This window comes from Betta splendens, chromosome 7, assembly GCF_900634795.4.
Source record: "Betta splendens chromosome 7, fBetSpl5.4, whole genome shotgun sequence".
NCBI lineage: Eukaryota > Metazoa > Chordata > Actinopteri > Anabantiformes > Osphronemidae > Betta > Betta splendens.
In genome coordinates this window covers 7780294-7797757 of record NC_040887.2, presented here as the reverse complement: position 1 = coordinate 7797757, position 17464 = coordinate 7780294, and the positions used below count along the sequence as shown (strand labels likewise).

Here is a 17464-nt window from a genome sequence, read left to right as displayed (position 1 = left end):
GGTGACTGTAATAATAACGTAAAACCTGCTTCAACTCACTAGGAACTCCAGAGACAAGGCGAAGGGGTCGTAGAACTCGGAAGGCTCGGAGGGCCTTGACATCAAACCCCCCAGGTTTGCCTCCAGACTGGCCACCAGAGTCAGCGTCTTTGGTTATCATCTCCAGAACCACGCTGAACAGCCTAGGAACCAGAGAGGATTTGGATCAGTGATCGAACAAAGTAAGAGGAGAGGGAGGCAGAGGTTTAGAAGACAGGAAAAATGACGGGAGGGGATAAATGGAACAGAGTGTACGAGATAAAAGCAAAGAAGATAGAAGGGGGAGAACAAAGCCATGTTCAGTACACATGTCATGGGCCCTGAGCAGACACCTGTGTGTGCGCGTATGCTGTTTATGTGTGTCTTGTGTCTGCGCATATTTACCTTTAGTTCTTCACACCTCATCACAGTTTACATTAAAGTCTTATGGGGCCAGGTGGTTTCCTGTAAACCACCCCTCTAAATGAGCTGTGTGTGTATTCATGCATGGTCTGGACCATCACCATAAACTTGCAACTGGACATGATGGGTTTGATGATGCATATGAACGACGAACAGCTAAATCTGTCTGTTTGCTTGAACGCGTGTCAATTTGAGAGTGCGATCGTATGCATTTACACTGTGATTAGTGTAATTTCCCATGCAGTTATATGTTCCGTGTTGCTTGCGGACTCACCCCACTATGACGATGACAAAGTCCAGCATATTCCAGCCATTTCTGACGTAGGAGTTTTGGTGCATAACCAGGCCATAGGCAATAATCTTCAGAAATGTCTCTATAGTGAAAATGATCAGGAAGGCATATTCTACTGTTTCCTGCATGGATGAAAGGGATGAGGAAGGAAGAAAGGAGGCAAATAAAGAAGAGAAGAAGAAGTCTGTTAAATGTGTGTTAAAACTTGATAAAATAAACTCACTGTTGGCTAAATGATGTGCCTAAATAGATCTAGGTAGCTCTAGACAACCTAGGGAAAAAACATATTCCCTGGTTACCACAGCTGTTGGCATGGCAACTGATTTCTTTTCTTTTTCTGTCTACACCAGCCTAAATATGGTTGATTTGAATTTGATATACTGTACAGCCTTGTGATGTGTATAAACTTATATTAAGTCCAAAAGCAAATAAACGCTTGCTCTTGCTGCGATATGAACCAGGCGATGAACTGCACAACTACACAATCACACAAGGCGTTGTGCAGGCTGGCAATACTGCGTTTTATCCTGTGCTTGCTTTGTAGCAAGACAAAATGCAGCAAAGCAGGTTGAATGAATTTATGCAGCTTAAACAATGGCAGAGTTCAGTGAAGGAGTAAAGACAATGGAGATGAATAATGAATTTCTTAGCTTTGAAACCTACATGCAGGGAAGGAAGTGAATGCTTGCATTAGGTCAAGATTATATGTGTCATATCCTATTTTTCTAAATGGTAGAAACTCTTATTTGAGTTGCAAAAGTCAGCGACATACTGTATACTAGAGAAAAATACACGTAAAAGCCAGACGTCATTGTTATTTGTCAATAGGTTTGTGTAGATCTTACAGCTAAAGTTTCTCTGTACAGGCGTCGTGGTCATGCTGTAGCATCCCTGTAGAAACTTCTCAGTTTGAAGGAGAAAAACTTAGGATATCTTTTGTGAGCTCAAGGTTTTCATGCAGCAGCAGCAGCAGCGCCGCGAGACGAGCCTTTCATGGAGCAGTGTGGCTGAAGAAACCAGTCTGAATTACAGCCCTTACTCTATGTCTGTAACCACACCACGATGCATTCAGGTGACCTTCATCAACACAGCACAGCAGGGGGTTTATTTCACATTCAAATTTAAAAAAAATAATAAAACCTGAGTACTTAGCAGTTTTGATAAAAGGAAAAATGTGTCATTATCGCCTGTGTTGTTTGATTGACAGAACAGCTTGGAGAAAAGCGGCTCCAAGAAACCAAAGCAATGACCAATAAGGAACAACAATGGTGCCAAAAATATATTTCCAAATATATGTTCTATCCAGACATACAGTATGTCCTCCTGTATCATCATCATATTTCCATGGTAACAGTGTCTAGTAATGGAAAAAAGGCCTGTTTGCTTAAGCACACTTTTACTTTCATTCTCTCTCACAGAAACACGTTCCTCACTTCTCCCTCTTCTTAGCGTCAGTAAGACGGTTTCACTGCCCGTTAAGATTAGTTCTGTCCAAATGCACAGACACACAGGTAGGTTTAGCACCTGAAGAGACGCATACTGTACAGATTCACACAGACACATTCATGCGCGCTGAAGGACACTGACAACAGCAACGTGCACTCAGACTTCACACCCACACGAGCAGGCGGAGAGACCTGCAGTGGCGCGCGCTCGGAAGGCAGCAAGCCGAAGAGACACTTCTGCACCAGGAGCTCCTCCGGGCAATGGGAGTTAGACCCAGCCGCAGTCGGAACAAGCACTTACTGTAAACTTCAGCCGTGTAATACAATAACACCAGATTTGCACGAGTGCGCGTAAAGCTGCAAACCAGTTGCAGCTTTCCCATTATTATTATATCAGTGGCTATATATTATATATACAATGACTGTGTCTATCTCTGGTGCACAGTTGTTCAGTGGAGTAGCCTGGCTATTACAGTAGCTGTGTGAGGATCAACGCATGGCATGACGTTTCATCACGTCTTCTCTCTTGTTCGCACTGATTGGAAGCACAAATGAACACACACGTGACTCTGCTCCAAGTAACATCCTGTCCTGCATTTACGCAACGCCCATTCTTCTGCTTAGTGGATATCATTTTATTAACATGTAAATTAAAGTCTCGTAAATAAGGGCTTAGTAATAACAATTGAGGGGTTTTTCACCATTTTCACCTTCAGTTTGAGCACCAGGAGAGTTTCAATCTATAATATGGTTCAATCCTTGCATTCCCAGTTTAAAGAAGTTAAATACTGATATGAGGAAACACTCATATCAACGTCACAGATTTAATATGTCTGGGCAGTAGAGTAATAGCTTTTGACTTGTGCCCTGTTACATACAGTAGCTCACGATAGCTACATTATAATACACATGACATGACGTTATATAATAAATGCTAAATCCCTTTTGTTTTTCAAATTCCCAGCGGGTTCCTGGACAGTAAATGGAGTGGAAGAGCAATTTGTGTTTCGAGCTGTTTCTGTGTGAGAGAACTGGAGGATAGCGCAGTAATATGTCGACCGTCTTCACTGGATGACTTTCCCAACTAGAGTCGAGGGTCCTTTTGTTTTATTTGTTCCAAAAGAGATGGAATTGACACAGAATTGAGTTTCTCTGCCATTGTTTCTTGTGTCTAAGCGCAGGAAAGAACATTGCAGTAGTGCATCATGGTAGTGTCCTTCTGTGCATGTACTATGCTGCGATAAGGAGAGCGTTGCCATGGAAATAAGGCTTGTTTTATGTGTGGGCAGAGGATGAGACTTGAAGTTGGGATACTCAAACTCAGCTCTTTAAAAGAAAGAATTTCAAACTAAATTATACAACATTCGAAATAATTGTCAGCAAATGTCAAGAGAAAAAGCACCACTAAATTTAATCCATGTGTGTATATGAAGGGACACTCTGTTTGTTTGCCTTGGTTGTGTTATAGTTGTCCAAGTGCAGTTTCGCCCACGCTGCTCAAATTTGGAGCTTTTGGCTTCAGCAGATAGACCTCAACATAAACAATGACGCAATAATGTAATTAGCTGTTTTTTTCCCCTGCTTTCATTTAAACATCCACAGCTCCAAGACGTGTTGACATAGAGCACAGCTCCACATGCTCAGGCACTGGGAGCAGGGAGGAAGCATTGCAGCTTAATTGATTTAAGGAGGAGTAGTGCATCCTATAAGCCCCTAAATCCCCTGTTTTGGGAGCTGGACAAGAAATTTTAGTTGCTTGAGCTGAAGCCAAGAGAGCTCAGGGTCTCAGAGGACGAACAAAATGTCCTCAACCATGCCTTTGAATTTATAGGGACTTTAGAAAATGTCTGAGTCTTAATAACACCTTTAATTTGGGGGATTTAAATCTTGTGCCAGTCATATAATTACTGTAGAATGTAAATAAGTCAATTCAGAGGAGAACTACAAGATTACTATCCTTGAATGCACGATTTTTGTGGAGATTAGAAGAATAGGGATAAAAAATCTTTAAATCCTTTCCTCACCTTTAGACCGTTTACAAATGTTTGAATCCAGTTCCCAGTAAGAGAAACTGGTGGCAGCAGTGGTGTGTTGGCTGTACTCAGCAAGTGCCACATTATGTTGTGTGAATCTTTGCAGTTATACTAACAAGTTTTTCGCGCTGTTCCATCACACATGACCACAAAATGAATTATCTGAATGTGATTTTATCTGTCTGATTTACAGTAGGATTTGTTGTTCTAATCCTTTCCACAGACACTGCAGTGACTCTGGAACAAATGCAGCTGTGAGCAAAAACACACAAAGGCTTTATCAACAATGTCCGAATATGCATTGCCAATAGCTCTACATTTTGTTGTTCTGTGGGATAAAATCAGCTTAAATCTGAATTAAATTACATCACTTTAGTTCACTGGCATTTTGGCATTACAGCCATTTTCATAGACATCCGTTTATATTCAAAGAAACAGCTGAAAAGCTGTTGTGTGGCCACATGTCACCCACTCTCTCATTACACCATAATTAATTGAGAAGATGAAAGGCCTGGAGGTGGTCCTGAGTGTTTTCCAATTTGCATTCAGTTGCTTTTCATTCGGACTTTAAAGATGAGATCCTAAGAGGTGTCTATGCAAAAACATATAAGATTGATGGTCAATGTCCAAAAAAACAGGTTAAAGCAGCAGTATTCTTTGTTGTGCCTGAAAATGGTCATATCCTACAACACCCAGAATGCATTGGGCTCTGACAACTCTCCTGAGCTGCAGCAATTGGTACCAATTGGGCGTGGGGCGTGTCTGTTTGTTGCGTTACATTTTTAACAAAAGGTTATATTTTAGCAGTGTGTTTGAATAGAGATATTGTTCCTTTGTTTAGCAGCCTATTATTCTGTATCCAAGCAGACAGTTGTTAGAAAGCCAGATTCTTCCTTTCAGCCAAAACCCTAGTGTCTGGAAAAACAAGACATCCTGGCTGTTTTTTTCCAGTTTCTTGGTATCCTGAAGTTAGTTTCAAGTGCTCCTTTCTCCCCATGTAGCACCAAAACTAAATGAATTCACGGTGAAATTCATTGCAGCACTGGGATATTCAGTTGTGTTTCTACACAAGTAACCATGAATATCAGACTGTGCTAACACACGGTAGAACTCGCTCTAATACAATTAATCTGCAGCAGGACCTTCAGCCATTGAACATTAGTGCCATTTGTGTATGCAAAAATAAACAATGGCTGAGCGAGCAGTACCGCCCTGACAGCCTGGCCCCGCCTCCCTCACAGCCTGGCCCCGCCTCCCTCACAGCCTGGCCCCGCCTCCCTCATTGCAATACAGAGGAATAAATGACAATTTCTTATCATTATCATATCATAATAACATATCTTATTATAATGAAATATGGAGGAATCTGAGTGTCCCTTAATTCTTAAATACTACTTGACATGTTTTTGGTCAACTCCCATTGAAATCTGGTAAAGTGTGAAGCCTTTAACTCTGAACTCAATCACTCACTCACTTCCTTACTTACAAACCTGTAAGACGGGGTTTCAGTGGCACATTCACAACATGTGGCCAGAGAGAACAAAGAGTCAAATCACAGACTCTTTCAGTAGACAACTACTCTATCTAAAATCATCTAATGAGTAGCTAGCCTACTAGCTAGCAACCATTCTACTTGCTGAATTTTCTAAAATGACCTGGGAAATAAAGTACAAAGCCTTGCATTGGTTTCCTACTAAACTTGGCGAACTTGGTGAGTTAAAATCCAGAAAACTGCATCTAAAAAAAAAAATCTGGTCGTTGACTGTGCTTTTATAGCGATGTGTTCAGTTGATGGCCCTCACTGGATGCTCCCATGGCTAGGAACCCTAGTTTAGTCAACAGCTGTATGTGCACTGGCACGGCACTGTGTCGCTTTGAGAACGGACGCCTCTAACAGATCCTCCAACAGGTCTAGAGCCGTTGTTACAGAAGATATGTTTCTAATTGCGGGCACGTGGTTGTATGAATTGTTTATCGTGATTGTTTCACATGAAACAGTTTTTCAGTTTCACTTCTTAGTATCACCAATGGACCAATAGCTGTAGAAAAGTACTACACCAGCCAGGGAGCTGCCGTAGATCTACACACATTTCCACAGTCACACAGTTATTCATACATCTGAACCTTTGCGTGGATACTTTTTTGTGCGTAAGTACCCTTTGTCCCTGAGGCCCCAGATGAATTTCATGGGGTGTTGGTCATGTGATCAGAGCAATGTCACATTTCAATTATGTGTCTCCCTCTAATACTTATTGGTTTTTTTTTCATCTTAACAAAACTGTGCGCTCAAACATGAATTTTTAGCACACTTGGAAAAAGTGCTTTTGCATACTTTGTTTTTCAGAAACAATTTTAAAAAGGGACAATTTGTCGAGCTGTCCTTTTCAAAGGGCTCTTTGAGGGGTTGAACTCAAACAGTCAGGGCTGAGTAGGAAAGAAGATTTGATTGTTAAGGCTCCCGCGTCCCGAAGGAATAAGAGTCAAGCTGAGCCATAAAATGTAAGCACGCACAAATGGAGACCAATAGGCACATACATAAATAGATAAAACCAGAAAACAACTATTTATTGGGATGTTTTATTAAAAATATCAATAACCTTTGACAGTAACGTAAAAAGGTAAATGTAAAAATGTTAAGCACAAAAGCTCAACCGTTTATAAAATATCTACGTCAAAATAAAAATGTTTTATCATCTCATCAGTTCCAGTGTGTGTGCAGAGACTTAGTACATGTATACATGTATACATAAACCCCAGCAAAAATACCCATTTACCTGAGGACTGAGAAGACTGAGAGACGTAGGCGACATAGTAGGGGTAAAAGAGGGATGTCCTGCATATAGATGCAGACAGAATCTATGCCCATATTTAATTTGACTGTTCTATGTAGCCTACTGCATGTGTGTGCTTTAAATTGATCTGCGAGCAGGGCTGGCCCGGCAACACCACCGCGTCTGCCCAACAGAGCACTCACCCACTCACGCACACACGCGAAGCAGGCGCAGGTCCACTCGACGTCACTGCCTGCAGTGACGATAACACAAGCTGACATAACACTCAGCGCCAGTGTATGGGGTGCGTATTCAGTCCAACCCCTTTTATCTCCCAGCCCACCCAACAGGTAGCATCCCATAATGCTCTCCACTGTATAAGAGCTAGTGTGAGGTCAGTCTGAGCCACGTGATGAAAACAGGAAGTCAGTAAAACATTAGAGATGCTTAAAGCCAATGAGACACTAAATTAACTGTGATATTAAAATCCTAATATTGTCTATTGACTACAACAACCACTGGCTGCGATCACAAGGACCTAGAGTAGGACTAAGGGAGTTTAGCCCCGTTCTTTGGGTAATTTAAGGTGTCGCTAACAGGAGGATTGTGTATGTGCATATAGGTGAATAAACCAGGCATCCAGAAGCAGCTAATCAGCTCCCAGCTTGTCTTCCAATTGGCCTTAATAAGATTAATGAGGAGCAGGAAGGCCGGGGACGTGCTGCTCGCACGACCACCTACCGAACACAAGCGCCACGACGTCACAGGCATCACTGCTCTTTTCACTCAAACGAGACACTAATGGCCGTGTTTTTCTGAAATGACTGCATCCGGCCTCATTGAGGCTTTGAGGCTGTCCTGTCAGCAAGTGATGCTAAAGCCCTTTGCCCGATCTGAATTTATATTTTAAGCTTCTCTAAAAAGTACTAAAAAAAAAAGTCAGATTATGATGGGACACGTATACTGTACATAGCAGACTTTGTTAAATGAGGAATTAAGGTTTGCTTTGCTTCGACTGGGTCAATCTCTGTCCATGCTGCAGGAGAAAGGAAGTGTTTCTGCTTTAGATGGTTTGTAACATGGGAGTGATGCATATTGTGCTCCAGCTGGAACATCTCATGCGATTTGTAAACAACATGTCAAAGCAAGCACAAATCCCTGCGCATGCACAGCAGACAGGTGAGGCCATGGAAAATCCTGGTAGAAACGTCCTGCTTTTATATCAGTTTAAAAGCTTGTAATCTGGCTCCTGGGTCAACAGTCAACCTCTTTGGGACAGGATTTACAAACTGCTACAACCGAGCAAATAAAGGGCAGTTTTATTGTTTGTTTGTTGTTGACAGGTCTTCGTCGATACTTTGCTTTGGCAAATCTTAAGACTCAGCTGAATAACTGGTATCTTCCTCCTCACATGTAATGAATGTACCTGCTTTATGTGCCGTCATGTAAACTTTGCCCATGTTATAAATACAAGCAGAAAGGGAAAGAAAATGAGGATGAAAATACAGATGACTTCGGAGGGACGGCTGGCGATAGCACTGCTTTCACCTGGAGCACAGAGGACGAACCGGGGACAAGAGATGAAAATCTCTTAAAAAAAAGATATGATTCATACTGGCAGCCTCCTCCAACATGTCTGTTTCCCTCATGCCCCATTTTGGTGATGATCTTCCTCTGTCTTTCCAGTTCAAAAGTGTTGTCTTATATACCTGTTTGTTAGAATCTTTTTCAACTGAATGATATAATAAATTATTATAATATAATATTATGACAAATGCATATGTTACACACATGCATGCACACACACACAAACACACACACACACACACACACACACACACACACACACACACACACACACAAAATCCTTTTTGTGCTCTCAACTATTTCTTTCAATTAAGCCCATATGATTTTGGCTTCTGCCTATTTTTAGTGGTGGATATTCATAATCCAGATGTCAAAAGAACGAGCACAGCCACAAACTGCCATCGCTGGAACTGGCTCTGCACCAAACGCTCCTCGCTGATCCAGAGTTGGCACTAAGATCGACCACTGCCTCAGTAGAAAGCAGTCATGTACATTGTGATATGGACTCCGTCTGATAGGAATGATGACACATACACTGTTCGCGCAACGCCACCATTGTGCTCAGAACAGCGTTGATTCTATTAGCAGCTCAGAGAGTAAACATGATACTAATATAAGGAACTAAGGAGAAAGAGGCAGGAAAACCAGTTCATCTCTGTTTCCACCTGTCTCCTCATCCTCATCCTCATCCTCATCCTCCCGCTCTCGTTCTCCTCTCCCCATCTTCCCCCTGCTCTAACCTTACCCATCTATCTCTCCTGCTGTTTACTTTCTATCTTTCTCATCCTGTCCTCATTTTTCCCTCTCATCCGCTCGTCATCGACAACCCCTCCCCCCTCCTGAATTCTGCCTTGTTTTCATTATCTCCTACTTGTTCTCCTCGCACTCCTCTGCCCTCTCTTGACCACACTTCTGTCCTCTCAGCTTTTATCTTAATTTCCTGCCTATTTTTCCTCTCAGTCTCCCTCTTTTCTCTTTTCTCCGTTCTTTATCTCTTCTGTTGAGAGCCTGCTCCTCAAATACTCCACAAGTCTCCATGGCCACAGTTGTCACGGCAGCAGGCTGTGCTGTATGTAAAACAAGGTGAAGGAGCAACACAATGAATATAAACATGCAGCTAGTTAATTTATATATGTATGCATATAACATCACATTCCTGGCAAACTGTATGTTTGAACAAACAATTCATATACATGTAAATAAGTGCACACCTTCTTAGTAACAGAACACATTTGTCGTACAAAACAATGACCAAATGACCAGAAAGAAAGATAATTAACTACTACTGGAAACATTATTATAAATATTCATATATTTCTCAATTTTTTTTGAGTTTTTTTCCCTGTAGTTGTTTGCATCAATACAAAATAAGACAGGTTTGCCTTCACTACTCCTCGGGTGAAGATTGACTGCAAAAATAGGAGCAGGCTGAGGTTGCAATGAAATAACGCAATAGCAAGTCATTGCTAACCCATGTGCCAAAGAGTAGGACTAAGAAATAATGAGCATCCAATACTACAATTAGCTGACATGAACAATTTCCTCATCACATTTCCTAGTAATTCAATATGTTGCTATTATTATATTAATTGTTAGAAGATTATCAGCTTTTTCTTCCTGCCTTTAAAAAAAAATCCCATTTATCTGACTTCTGCTAGTTCGGAACACTTTGTTTTAGTTCTTGGTTCTGTTGTACAAGACTTAACGCTGCATTCATTAAGTCCTCACCGCTCTCTGACTCATGTCTGAACACTGTGGTTTTGCAAGATAAAGCTTTTACAGTGACAGAGTGTGTGCGTTTCTGTGCTTGTGGCCCATATTCCCAACAGCGTATCTGCTCCCTGGGGCTTTGGGTGCTAAGCACTCGACTAAACAGGCCTCCTGACATGTGGGCATCTGTCGCCCAGAGGCCTAAAAACCTGTAAAGGCCTTTGGGCTCCGCTTAAAATAAACAAACACTTGCACAACAGCACATCTTTTACTAAATTAGTATTAAACATTGCAGGTGTTCTACAAATAAACACAACATTTGACGAGAATTTTGCTCAAACCCACTGACATAAATATTTCCCCCTTCATCATAAAACTGTAGCATTCTATTGAATTGAACTGTGCATTTGTGAGTCTATATTTAACACATGATAATGATGAAGAGGAGTGACAGCTCAGAGGAGAAAGGAAGTGACTCACAACAATGGGACTGCACTCTCCCTAATAAAGCTATGATCACAAATTTCCTGGGGCCTATTGAACATTACTGCATTACTGTAAGTCACAAAAACCAAACAGCCACACAAACGCATGCATATGTCTATTTATGTGTTAAAAAAAAATCAGTTGCTTCAGTACGATGATGGAAAATGCCCCTAGTGATTATTGGACGTACATCAGAAACATCTACAAGAATATCTCTGCCTGCAAAACACACCTCTGCCTTCACACTCTGCCTTGAACACATCGCAGCTCCTTTGCTGAAAAATATTGTTTACACAAGATTACTGCATGAACTGTCTTTCCTGTTATATGCCAGTAAGCCGCTGCCTATCTGCATGGCAGTCCAGCCAGAACTAATGCACACCCTCACACGCTGAAGCGAAGAAAACTGCTGTTGAAACGTCATGAGACACACACACACGCACGCACAGGCCTGACACGTGAACAGCAAGCGAGCTTTTGCAGTCAACCAACAGGCTAAATGAAGCATTAACGTTAACATTACCTACGGTCTCCTTCACACATCCCTTCGTTTCTCCATCTTCACATCCACTCTGCCATTAGGACTGAGCCAGGCTCGGACGTCAATGCGTGAACTGCGGGTCATGGATCAAATGCTGCCATAGAATTTACTGCTAAATAAAGAATGAAGAAATGGCGCAATAAAAAACACAATGCTTTGTCTGAATTGCTTTTAATAGTAACTGCTGGTACATTTATGTTTTACTGTAACCATTTGAACTGATTTAAAGACTAGTTTGTGTGTGTTGAAGGCCAGTGTGTGGGTAGTGTGATGTTATATTTGTATTGTTATCTGATCATGTAAAACAAAGACTGTTTTATCTGGTGGACATCTGGATGATAAATATATTACTTTCTATATTTACTTCATGTAAAATCCAAGAACCCATTACAACATGAGTCTGTGTCGATCTATGTAAGAACAGAGATAGAGACTAGTTTTATAATTCACACAGAAAGACGTGTTCGCGGCCGCCTAGAACGAGCAGCGTCTGAACATGTACAACCATTTACACGCCGTCAGTGCTTCTCTGTAGCTACCGAGAGGTCTTCCCCTCACACAGAGACGTCCTGGCTTCCACCCACCTACACGCGTATAAGCTACCGTACAGCATCTACATGGGCACAGAGCAACAGCGTGCCAGAAAATCGTACGCAAAGCAACGGCTGAAATGACAGGAAGTGAAGGTGAAGAAGAGCAGCAGAGGCTGTCCACTCGCCAGGTCGACCACCAGTCACACGCTGCCCCAGTCTGATCACCAGTACAATTCATTGAACTCTCACTCCCTTTCGCACACACTCTTTTGATTCAGGTTCATAAAATTACAGCTAATACCAATACCGTGTCAAATATTACTGAGCACAGCTGCATAATCAGAATTATAATTATATAACATCAGGATTATTACACGTGATTTAATGATGGGACTGTTCCTCTCCCCTCACAATGAAATAAAACTGCTTTCAGCTACTCCTAGTATTCAACTTGAATCCACTGTCCAGCACTGCCTCTCTTTAGAGCCTCTCTCTAATATTCTTCCATTACCTGCTATGTTCTGCACTTTTGCGCAAACAGACACAGACACAAGTGCAAATCTTACTAACCAAAAAAAGATTAATTGATATCAATTCAACAAAAGGCAAACTCCTTGTTATCGCACTACAGAGATGAGAGAGTTTTCCAGAGGTTCACATTGGGTCCTGAGGCGTTTCTTAATATTGACCCTATTCATCAAGACAACACAATGCGACCAAGGAATGACATGGATAATGTGTATTATTGCTCAGACCCCGCTGCAAAAACTCCATAAATAAGTTGTGACACATGGTCTGTCTCAGAGCACACGCATGCAAAAAAAAGGACATGCCCACAAAGAAGCACACGCATGCTTGATGGAGTAGTGCGCTGCTTAGTGTGACTCTCATTTCCCCTCTGCTCTAAACCTTTAATCCCAGACAGAGGAAAATGACACAACCTGACATCCTGTTCTCAGAATCACACATACACACACACACACACACGGAAACAACATCAACACATAACTGCAACACATGCACATACACACGTTTACACAAGTAGATACAAAAAAGCATGCATAGTGGAAATGATGTAGAAATGCACAAAACACACATTCACACAAACACACTCCACAATTTGGGAATGTTTTTATCCTCTGAAGTGACACACACTCAGGCCATTCACTGTCTGACTGAAGCAACACACGTGTATGAGCACAAGCACCCACACACACACCTGAATGAACTCACTCCTCTGCTGTGGTGTGGATGAACCTGCCCACCTTACAGCATCAGGGCTTATGGCTGCTTTTACACAACCAACTCAAACATCTTTCTGAATCACACTGGGGAAAAAGTAGACCCTCTATGTGACATTCTGTGCTGCACCTGTGACAGGAACCATGCTCCCTCAAAGCTTTTCTATAATCCTTTGCTAACTAACATTCATATTTATTGAAATAAATACGATTGTGCTTCACTGGAGCAGTAATACTACTGTAGTATTCTGGTGACCTACATGTTGGGCAAATCTTAGGTGGGTCTGAAAGCAGCATAAGCATTTAGCTCTAATATGTCGATGGTTACCTCAATCAAGCTGCCTGAAAAATTACAGGACCTGTGGAATAAATTTAAAAACACAATAATTGAGCTGCAGCAGATCTGAACCCAGCCGGATTACCATGGAGATGTGGTCTTTGCGGGCGGGTTCACGAGGATCATTTTCATTTTACGGACAATCTAAGTGAAATGAGGGCGGTGCTGGGAGTCTTTGGCTTGATGTCATGACTAGTTGCAGGTATGTTGAGATCCGCCCGCTGCAAAGCAAGCCTGTGGTTTTAATCAGAAAACGATGTGGCTTGTTACCATGGTTTTAACTCCAATATCCAGCCCTGTATTAGCCAAAAGATTATTTATCCCTTGATCTCTGACTCATACTGTTCATGTGAAGGCTCACCCACATGCAGTCCAACAATGAGAACAGAATGCATACACAACCAGTCGGGGTAACTGGCCCAGCCCAGTGGGCTGAGTGCAGAAAACAAACACATCTGCTGCTGAATAAAAGTCTTTCTGTTCTATGTTCTCGAGCGTTTCTCACACGGTTATTAATTATTATCCATTATATAAATTTAAATGCTGAATGTACTGTGGCACTCAACATCACACCTGCTACCTTCTTTTCGTGCCAGGGTTCTGTGTACAGTACAGCAGGTGCTCAGATAGCGTCGAGCAACGAGTCAACGTCTGATTTGTGCTCAAATTTTCATATTAGTCACAGCAATTCAGAGATTTCAGAGACCTAAAAAACAAATGTTTGTTTTTAAAAAAGTATTACTACGTTAAGATGAGAATCATAATATTTATTTTCATACATACATTTAGTTTGTTCTATGCCACACAGCATTTCCCATCTGAATGGTGATTGTTTAGCACAATTCTGCTAATTAGTAAGTACATTAATTAACATTTAAAGTATATTAGGGAACAAATTGTTGCTTCTCGGCGGAGCAGTTACACAAGTCAAAACATTCATCATGCATTTCACTGTAAACATTGTCACATACACATTAGTTCATTGTCAAAATGCGTCAAGTGCTGAACTGTTGCAAGTTCCACCCCTTCAGCTTTCACCCGGTGCTTTGTAGCAGCTAAACAAACCACGGACGTGCCATGAGAGCAGAAACACGCAGGAGATGGACGCCGCCCCATTCCCAGGACGAATATCAGACCCAAGGTACAGAATGTGTGCTACAGCAGACGGCAACGGCACGATGCGCGATGACTCGCCCTTTAATGTAAAGCTGTCGCTACTGCATGTCTGCTGTGATTCTCCACCACTACGACAGACACGTTACTTGGATATTTTACTTCCGCAGCATGTTTTTGTGTGAAACATTGTACATTTACTGTAACATACAAAACGCCAGCCAGCACTCTAGATCTAGTCTTTCCTCTGTTGTACAGTTTTCCAGTGAGTTTTTTCAGCTGGATGATAAATGTAATAAATATCCAGTGGCCATAAACCTACAACGGTAGGAAATGATTATATTACCAATCTTATTGTAGCAGCTTTTATATAATCTTCAGTTTGATTTATATGTTGTACCACGCTGGCACAACCAAAGTGAAAGTAGTTTCACTGAGAGGGAAAGCACAGATGTTTGATTGATCTCCATCAGATCACTGCCTCTTATGTGATGTGAAAGTGCTGTGTGGGTCCTTTGTGGCAGCCTGCAGTCAAAGGTAGCTCAGGCCCTACAGTACACGCTGGAACTGGACTGTGTACGTGGACCTATAATATTAACATGTGAGTGTACAGCGTTATCCTTCATATTAAGACCATATGGTCCCAGTCACTTGATTGATTGAACATGTTATGTGCTTCACGGTTCATACAGTACATATAGGAGATGCCTTTAAGCGGTTTACTCAGAAACCAACACATACAGTGGCATCATATAGGATCATTATCGGATCAGGTCAAAGGGGGCGTCATAAGTCTGCTGGTTTACGGTCCACAAAATAGGATATTAATGAGTTTTTCTGTGAAGGGAGCAGGAGCTGAAAGAGGAGAGGGGGTTATAATGAAAGCAAACAAACTTATAGTGAAGAGAAAACAGTCAGAAAGAATCTGTAATGTAGGAAGAGACTGAGGTGGTTACACAGAGAGAAGGACAGGTTTAATAATCTAATAATCAGATTAGGAGAGGAGAGAGCAGGACACAACAGTGTGAGCAAGCAACAACACAAAGGTCACAAACAACAGACGACTGAGTGCAGAGTAACACTGCGGGGCCGTCGCTTGCATGTTGGATCTGTGACCTCTGACATTTACGTGAGCATAATATTCAAATGCAACAGCAACCTGAGCTGACAGCGATGTCAAAACTACAGCATTTATCACGTTGGGCCATCAACCTCCATTAAAAGCCTCCTCAAATGTAAATGGTTTGAACTGAAGGGAAACACAACACTAAATCTGATTCAATGCCTGTGCATGTAACATTAAAAACAATTATGACATGGAACTAAAATGTCCAGCAGCAAAAAAAATATATATAGCTGGAATGGAGTAGCACAGAGTAGAGAGTCAGTCATGTGACAGTGTTCAGTAAAACCTCCTCCCTGTCGCTGGACCCTCCCACTTGTAAGCTCCTGCCCTACATCTCTGCACCAATCCTCCGTCATCCATCCATCTCTCTTTACCACCTCTCTCTCTCCACAACCTACACTCATTTACTGACAACTAATCCACTGCCCAGTTTAATCCCTCGACCTGCACTCGCACACTCACACACATCCGGTTATATAAAATAAAACACATCGTCAGACGCACAAACTCTGTATGAGCAACGTTCAAACGGAATGAAATGCCTCATTGTAAACAGAGGAAGAGGACTGGTGGCTGCAAAGCTTCTGCAGAATCGTATCACACGTTCTAAAATCATTTTCATATCTGTCCTGAAGCCTGTGGGACAAGATTGAAAAGTTAACATAATAATTTATAATTTCATCTTATTATTCAATATTATATTTCCTTGATGTCATGATGGGCATTTGGGTATAATGTCTAATAAATCCATTTACAATTATAGCTCATTCAGCTTTTTTATTTATTTTACTTCATCATTATCAATCAAATCAATGCTGCTTAAAAACAAAAGAACATAATTAATGCAAGTCTGGGGTGAACAGCTATTTTGAAAGCTGATAAAAAGACATTTATTTATTTGCTGTTTTTTCCACTTATGTTTTGACTTTGTGCAGTTGGAAGGAAATTATTTATTCAATATTCACGTACTAAATAACCATGGAGGCAGAGAGGGAAGCATTAACTAAGCATCCAAAATCAGATTCAATGCTGAAAATGCTTTGAGGTGAGTATAGGGGCCGGTTTCATTTACTTGGTATTTCAGCTGTAGTGATGAACCCCCGGCTCTCTGCTTCGCCTCCTCTTTCCCATTCTTTGCTGCGAAGGAGCCGATGACACAACACCCACACACTCGCTAAAAAAGGATGAAGCAATAGTTGTGGAAATACTACGGAGGTGAGAGAGACGACCCATCTCCCCCAGAACTTGAATGGCTATAAACATGTACAGTTTTAGGTCGTGTTTGCTTCAGGTTTTCACTGTATTGCTCTTTATTGCAGTAACAGTACAGAATAGTGTGGTGCATTTATAAAGAGGAATATTCAGAGTAGCGTAGTGTTCGTCAACTACCATCCAAGACTTTTTGTGAATAAATGCCTCCAAAGAGACAAGGGGCTTTTGAAGAGAACAGTGGAACACATCAAGGTTACTGAGTGTTCATTTAATTTTTTCCAACAGGGCATATTCAAATGTGACAAAACCTAAAGTAAAAAATCGGGTTTCAGGCTAGAAAACCTGAAAAGGGCAACATGACATGCTTTCAGTTTTACTGACAAAACAGAGTAAAAGCTGCATTTCTATTCACGCAGTCACACACACACGTACTGTACATGGTGCAGCTAGTGTTAACCGTAGAGTTGGACAGACTAAACAATGCCCGTCTGTTTCTCTATGTCCGTCTCTCACTACAATTATTCTTCTGCTGCTTCTACTGCTTCATTCTTTAAACTGTCCTATGGTCTTCACTGCCCTTTAAGTGCTACGACTTC

General features: G+C 41.5%; 1 protein-coding gene across 29 annotated transcripts in view; it reads right to left on the bottom strand.

Annotated features, from left to right (window-relative positions):
* Positions 1–17464, bottom strand: part of cacna1db (calcium channel, voltage-dependent, L type, alpha 1D subunit, b) — a 50684-nt gene that overhangs the window by 27013 nt on the left and 6207 nt on the right. For all 29 annotated transcript variants that reach the window (XR_008695082.1, XM_055510102.1, XM_041071386.2 and 26 more), the window contains 2 exons: positions 716–855; positions 40–182 (listed from right to left, as the gene is read on the bottom strand). Coding sequence is in view for 28 of the 29 variants with exons in the window: in XM_055510102.1 (XP_055366077.1) it covers positions 40–182; positions 716–855 (283 nt within the window). In the remaining variant the exon portion in view is untranslated. The remainder of the gene's footprint in view (positions 1–39; positions 183–715; positions 856–17464) is intronic.